The sequence below is a fragment of the Heterocephalus glaber genome, unplaced genomic scaffold (assembly GCF_053883595.1).
Source record: "Heterocephalus glaber isolate CG9 unplaced genomic scaffold, H.glaber_assembly_v1.0 deba00001608, whole genome shotgun sequence".
Taxonomy (NCBI): Eukaryota; Metazoa; Chordata; class Mammalia; order Rodentia; family Bathyergidae; genus Heterocephalus; species Heterocephalus glaber.
In genome coordinates this window covers 30,466,889-30,474,436 of record NW_028258379.1, presented here as the reverse complement: position 1 = coordinate 30,474,436, position 7,548 = coordinate 30,466,889, and the positions used below count along the sequence as shown (strand labels likewise).

The following is a 7,548-nucleotide window of genomic DNA, read 5'->3' as shown; positions in this document are numbered from 1 at the left end:
ACTGGACTGAAACTATTAGTCCCTTTACTTAAAGGGTAAGATAGATAACCTAAACTCAGCCAAAACTGGAATGGAAGAAAGTATTATAAAAGGTATAAAGCAGCAGGTTCACAGCCACTGCTAGAACTACATCACTAAAGTAGGGGAAATCAGAGTAAAAATTACCTTATCTTCTTTCTCCTCCTCCCTTCTTATCTCCTGCTAATTCATTTGTCAAGCTCAATCACAAAACAATTTAAATCCAAACACAAGGATGCCAAATTCATAGGGAGCAGGCTTTCAGTGTGCCAGATGGGGGAGGGTCTGAAAATGGTGGAGGGATGGACAAATAGAAAATAAACAACACATATTGTGAAAAATCAAAATCAACTGAGCAAGATGACTTTGAACACAGTAAGAATAACCCCTAAGAAAACTAAAATAGGCAATTAAAACTATAAAATATTACAAATAATAAATGTGAACTATAGAAGCATATCCAGATGTAGAATGAATAAAGAAAGAGGTAGAAAGAATCTAAGGTGATAAACATAAATGCTGAAGATTCTGAAACTGCAAACAGTAGGTATTTTCAGTGATGAAAAGAGATAGTGCTTATATGTTTCTCTATTTTATTTATAGTTCTGGCACATTATAACCCACTTGAATGAATGGATGGATGGATGAAAAAATAGAAGAAAAACAAAATCAATAAGACATTGATTTTTAAAGTAAAAACAAAGCAAACCAATAATATAAAAACACTACTCTGAATTATTTGAAATAGAAAATGCAGATTGTGTCATCATCTTTCGATTAATGTACTAAATACCTGAGATAATCAGCTTATGAAGAAAAAAGATTGGGGCCAGGGATTTAGCTCAGTGGTTCTGGGGCCTGCCTCACAAGCACAAGGTCCTAGGTTCAATCCCTGGCACGAAAGAAAAACTTTATTTTGGCTCACAGTTTTAGAGATTTCAGTCCATGATTGCTTAGCCCCATTGCTTTGGGGCCTGCAGTGAAGTATAGTAGTCTCTCGCAAAACTGTTCAATGGACAGCCAGATTGCAGAGACAGAGAGAGAGAGAAAGAAATCCATGCTCCCTCAAACACCATTCCCCTAGTGACCAGAAGACTTCCCACTACCTTTTAAAAGTTCTACCACCTCCCAATGGCACCACAGACCTCCCAGTAGCACCAAACATTTAATGGGACTTTAGAGGATATTACTGATTGAAGCTATAGCATTAAAAAATATCAAGCCACCCTTGGATTCTTCTCTTCAACAATGAATGCCAAATATTTTCTGTAGAACCTTCAAAGAAAACTAATATTGCCTAAACATTTGGAACCAATTCATTATTCATATGCAAACCTAATGGAAAGATGTTGTAACCACTATGTTTCATTAAATCTGAGATTCTGTTGATTATAAGTCATTTTGTTCGAATAACACAAAAAAATTAAAAATGCTTCCAGTAGGACAGGGGATTTAACTCAGTGGTTCCGGCACCTACCTTGCAAGCACAAGGTCCCGAGTTCGATCCCTGGTGCCAAAGAAAAGAAAAATGCTTCCAGTTAATCTCTAACACAATGTGTTCACAGTGATCCTAAGTGATTGCATTGCTTGGTATGTGATAAGACAGTCATTTTGCATATATCTCAATAGCATAATATAAAACAATTTTTACCTACTAGAGGCTTTCTTCCTTTCTTGGGTCTTGAAAAATAGTTGAAAGTTTTTCTATAAAGAATGTGGAATTCTGTCGCCTGCCTTGCAAGCGCAAGGACCCGAGTTCAATCCCCGGTACCAAAAAAAAAAAAAAACAATGTGGAATTGCAGTATATCCTTCTACAATATTGATTTTATTGATAAATATATGTTACTCCTTAGTTTTCTTTTCTTGCTGCACCCACAATAACTTTGTTTCATACCAAATTCTAATTTAGTATTTCTGAAGACATTAAATAGCAGTAAAACTCAACATCTACCAAAGATTCAGGAAACTCAAAGTGATAACAATATAAATAACTGAGACAAAATACAGTCAGCCCTCCATATCTTAGATTCTGCATTCATGGATTCAACCAACCAAGGATCAAAATATTTGGAAAGGGCTGAGGCTCTGTTTGCCTAGCATGTATGAGGTCCTGGGTTCAAACCCCAACACCAGAAAAAAAATTGCATCTGTACTAATACTTTTATTTCTTCTCATTATTCCCTGCATAATACAGTATAATGACCATTTACATGGCATAGTATTAGATCTTGTAAATTATCTAGAGATTATTTAAAGTATACAGGTTAAGGTTATAGAAAAAAATACATATATATATAGTACTGGGGATTGAACCCAGTGCCTTCACACTAAGCTACATCCCCAACTCTTTTTTTTTTTCTTTTTTTTCCAATTTTGAGACAGTGTCTTGCTAAGTGACTAAATTGCCCATGGTGGGCTCAAACTTGTGATCCTTCTGTCTCAGGCTCCCAGAGTGCTGAGATTACAGATGCGCATCACAACCCCCAGGTTATGTAAACCATTGTATAACCATCCTCTGCCTCTGCTGTCTGCGCAGGATCGTAGAACCAATACCCTGCAAAGCCCGGTGGACGACTAAACTTTCAAGTGAGGTATTAACCATGATGTCATGAGTGCCACCTGGTGGACAAGGACTGTTAAGATGTTTTTATGATGTAAAAATCCTGAAGAAATTTTAGCCAACTAAACACAGCAATATATAAAAAGAATATTCTATTACATCACTGTTGGATTTATATCAGTAATCTGTGATAGTTTAGTATTAGAAAATTAATCAGTGTGGCACACTGATTAATTACAGATTACAGGAGAAAAAATTGTACAATTGTAGATAACCTGAGGCTAGTCTGGCTAGAGCAGAGTAAACAGCCCAGAATATTATAGGAAGTTAGGTCAGAGAGGCCAACAGAATCCAGATCATGATGCCCTTAGAAGGCATTGTGAGTACTTCAGCTTTTTCTCAGAGGGAGATTGAAGCCATTGAGAGTTTTGATTAGGGAATTAGATGAAGTGACTTAATATTTGGTAGGTTGTTTGGTTTTGGTTTTGGTTATCATTGTTGTTATTGTTGTTGTTACTTGAGAATAATCTGAGGTGAACTATCAGCAGAATCTTGGAGACCTGTTGGGAGGCACAAGAGAGATAAAGGTGGCTTGTATAGGGTGATAGTAATAGCCATGGTAGGAAGTGATTGGATTCTATACGCAAATGGTCCTTGATTTAGGGTGATTCACTTTGCGAGTTTCTAACTTTACAAACAGTGAGAAAGCAGTATGATTTCAATGTAATCTGTACTTTGAATCTTGAATTTTCATCTCTTCCTAGCCTACAGATATTCAATTGGATATTATCTTGTGATAGTAGGCAGCATCAGGGATGCACAGCTGCCAATTAATCATGTAATCACAAGGGAAACAACTGATACTCTACAGTGTGCTATGTGACTCAACTAGGACAGTAGAAAGGTTAGGTATATTAAATGTACTTTTAACTTACAATATCTTCAACTTCCAATGAGTTTATCAGAACATAACCCCATAAATAGAAGAGCAGCTGTATATATTGAAGGTAGAGTCAATAGGACTTGCTGTAGATTAGATATAGGCAGGATATGAGAGAAAGAAAAAAATTAAGAGTGACATCAAAGTTTTTGGACTGAACAATAGGAAGATTTGGGATGTAGCAAGTTTGCATGAGGATTAGGAGTTCCGTTTGGATAGAGATGCCTAATCAACATTGTTCTGGAGCTATTGGTAGGCAGATATTATTAGCCTGGACTTCAAGAAGGAGAACTAGACAGGAGACTTAATTTTTGGAACCATTCTCATAAAGATAGATTTAAAAACCTAAAACTGGATGAGATCTCCGAAGACTAAGATGAAACTCAAGAACTGAATCCTAGGGCACTCCTATGCTTAGGGGTCAGGGACAGGAGAGCCTGGGTAGAGTGGAGTGCATAAATCAGCCTTTCTCTCTAGAACTTTCACTCTAGCTCCTTCCTGGAGAGGGACCCTTCCTCTAGATCACTATCTGACTGGCTAAATGAATGCTGCTCTACCACCAGATTACTGACAGTACTTCTCAGCAACATGGTGCTGACAGAGAACCTCAGCCACGCAGTTTGTGTCAACATAATGACCCAATCTACTGATAATCCTCTTGCCATTATTATCTCACTAATTCTATCTATTCAGAAACCTGATTCGTTGGTTTCAGAAAGAGAAAATACTACCAAGAAAATTAAATTCCTTTCCTCTAGATCCCTTAATTAAACATCCCTTATTCTGTTCTGTCCTTCACCTACTTCAGTGAGAAGATTCTATAGCAACATGGACCCTGGAAAAGACTTCCCAGAGATTTAATACAGACTAACATGAATTTTGCTAATTCAAGAGCCCTTAGAGCCCTATTCCTACCCCTCAGTTTAAATGTTTTACAGGTTATGATATTATTATATTTCAATTTGTATTATGTCATGTAAGACTTCTGTTTATTTCCTTATAGGACTAGGGACATACAGTGAAATTGGAATTGTTACCGATAATGTTTTCACATTATACTATGATCACTTGGGATTCATACATAAACTGACTCCAACTCACTTTGAATCCTCTGAAAATTCCAAAATTTTTGGACAGGTTGGTGATATAATATATTGAAACAGTTTCCCTTGTTATAAGAATATGTTCCACATTCTACACACAGAACAATGATAAAGTATTTTCCTTGGGACAAATTCTTACTAACGTACTTTGCTCTATTTAACTAAAGGAAAACCTCCACATACCAGGGAACATTTCCAAAATCTTCTCCCAACTACATTACAGAGTTATATAGCTACAGTTTGACACCAGATATCTTCATGAAAATGTCTTCACAGCAGAACACTACTAGATCTTCCAAACTAGATCCCTTACCCCCAACGCAATCCCAGATGGGGTTGATTCTCTGCTTCCTAAGGTCAATCTTGAAGAAGCAAGTTCTGGCTCTCCTTCCTCCATATTAACCCTGCCCTTTAATTTCCTCTTTTCTTCATCAAACTCCTCTAGATGCACTGCAGACAGATTTTTATAATAATTTTAAAGTATAATATGCTACTTGTAAAAGGTCTGTATACCAAAGAACTCATCATGAACATGCAGTCATGAAAATGAACACTCACCAGTATATCAGCAAATAATCAATCTTTTGACTGGGTATAATAAAACCTTCTCTCTGGCTTATAGAAAGCAGAAAAGAGGATGAATCTCATTTTAAAAGATCACTCCAATTACCAGGCCAGGACTGCAGTTGAGAGGATGGTGTTTTCACATACCCTGTCTGAGATATTCTCATAGAATGAGAGTGGAGACATTCATGTGAGAGTGCTATGCCACCACGTGTCTCCCCACATGTTCATCTGAATCTGGGGGTGTGGATTTGCATATATATAAAGTGAATGATGTGAACTAGAAGGTAGAACTATCCAAAAAAGCAGTTACCTCAACATTTCATTCAATTCACAATTTTGCAGAAATTGGCTCCTTTATGTGAAAGTTTAAATTATTACAATGAAAACTATAATATATGGGGGTTTTATACTCAGAACAAGTTTGAGAAACTCATACTCAACATTCTCTCTCTCTTTCTCTCTCTCTCTAAATTATGCATGCATCCTCTCTAGAAAAAATAATCACTAGCTCTTTTTATGTGGAAGACACTGCTGTAAGCTCTTAAAATCTTTATTGTAATTGTTTATTCCCATTTTACTAAGAGAAAAGTAGGTACAGCGGGTGTGAATAATACTCAAAATTACACAACTGGTTAGTTTTTGGAATCAGGCATGTATCCCAGGCAGCTGGCTCCAGGACCTGTCCATTTAGCCAGTCTTATTTCCAATTCTCTCCCCTTCTCAGTGGGTCCCAAAAATACAGAGGCTGAGGGGAAAAGCATAACAGAAAATGAATCTTAGAGGCACAGTATGATGAGTGTTCCCCCAAACAGTCTGCACCATCTACCAACTACTCATTGCATCCTAGCAATAAGGTCAACTCCAGCATCTCCTTTTGGGGTTGGTACCCACTTCTTTTCTTACCCCTAGAAGTTCCCAAAACTGAACAGGATTAAGACTGAAGAAGGATGTGTTGAAAAGAGCTACTGGCCGAGCCAAGGCAAGAGAATCACAGCCCAACCCGGGCAACTTAGAATTTAGTGAGACCCTGTCTCAAAATAAAAGTAAAAAATAAAAATGGCAGGGGAAGACCCTATATTCAATCCCCAGTATCAGAAAAGAAAAAGGAAGAAGAGAAGACCTACAGGTCAGAAATGTAGGCCGAAAGAGCCTATGTTGACTCCAAGGGAAAGTCTGGATCAGAAGATGTGAAAAAGGACTACGTCAGCAGGGACTCAGTCACTTACAACGACTCTTGCAAGAAGCTGGGAGCAGCAGCCCTCAAGTGAGAAGTATGTTCTAGGCCCTTTCCTAAATAAAACACCAAATAAGAACCCAGTTCTAAACTCTGTACCTTCTGACTCCTCGCACACAATGAAAACCTAGTCTCTGTACATCCTTCCATTGCAGCCAAAGACACAGAAATCTCCAATTGAGTCTTAGTCATCAGAATTTCTTTTCCTTTTCACTTTCTGTTGTACACACACACATATTCAGATTACAGTGAAATATTACTCCAATTAATAAGTAAATAGTATTGTTTTGATGTGAATTGAAACAAATCTGTTATTTGAATTTTGTCATAATTGAAGTATAAAATCATTTAAATGGAATATTTTATTTTCTCCAATAGCAGGCTCCTGATATGGGCTTTGAGACTGCACTTGCTCTGCAGTATATCTCCCCTGATGAAATGATCTTTTTTGCATATGTACCTCCAAATGAACCTCGGGAAACTATACACACCAAGAAGTTTAATAATATGCATTTTGGAAAACTGATACACTCCAGGTAATTAATGATTTGCCTCACATTTATTTAGATTGATTTTTAGATTCTAAATTTTGAACCTAGTTGTGATCCAACAGAGTAAGTCTTTCTTTGATACCCCACAAGGCCAAATACATTTATAAACTCCAAGTTCTCTTGCCTTGCATGATGCCTCAGTTTTAGAAATGTAGTGCCACTTATATCAGCCCCATCAAGCTAAACTATAGAAAAGTGGTCCTGAATACACTGGATACTTCTTATCCACAGTGTTCACCACTGAAGTGACAATTGTTTTATGGCCTAGAAACAAACACATCTAACCTAACGGAAACTGTCTTTCATGAAATGCTTTATGGTAGGGTATACAGAATTCTCAGAAATGCTTACTTCTAAGATGTTGCAAGAGCCAAAGGACTTTAAAGTTACCTTTAAGGCCTCAAAGCTCTATTGTTTTCCCCAGTCCTTTTTACAACTTTTTTTCTAGACAAGGTCTTGCTAATTTGTGAAGTTGTCCGGGTTGGCCCCAAACTTGCAAACCTGCCTCAGCTTACAGGCATGTGCCACCTTGCCCAGCTTTAAAAACTCTTTTTTGGGGGGGCGGGGTTTACTG

General features: G+C 37.3%; 1 protein-coding gene across 5 annotated transcripts in view; it reads left to right on the top strand.

Moving 5' to 3' along the window:
* The window catches only part of Catsperb (catsper channel auxiliary subunit beta), a 179,488-nt gene that overhangs the window by 122,784 nt on the left and 49,156 nt on the right, over positions 1 to 7,548 (top strand). For all 5 annotated transcript variants that reach the window (XR_015445101.1, XM_087195485.1, XM_087195486.1 and 2 more), the window contains 2 exons: positions 4,523 to 4,656; positions 6,802 to 6,959. Coding sequence is in view for 4 of the 5 variants with exons in the window: in XM_087195485.1 (XP_087051611.1) it covers positions 4,523 to 4,656; positions 6,802 to 6,959 (292 nt within the window). In the remaining variant the exon portion in view is untranslated. The remainder of the gene's footprint in view (positions 1 to 4,522; positions 4,657 to 6,801; positions 6,960 to 7,548) is intronic.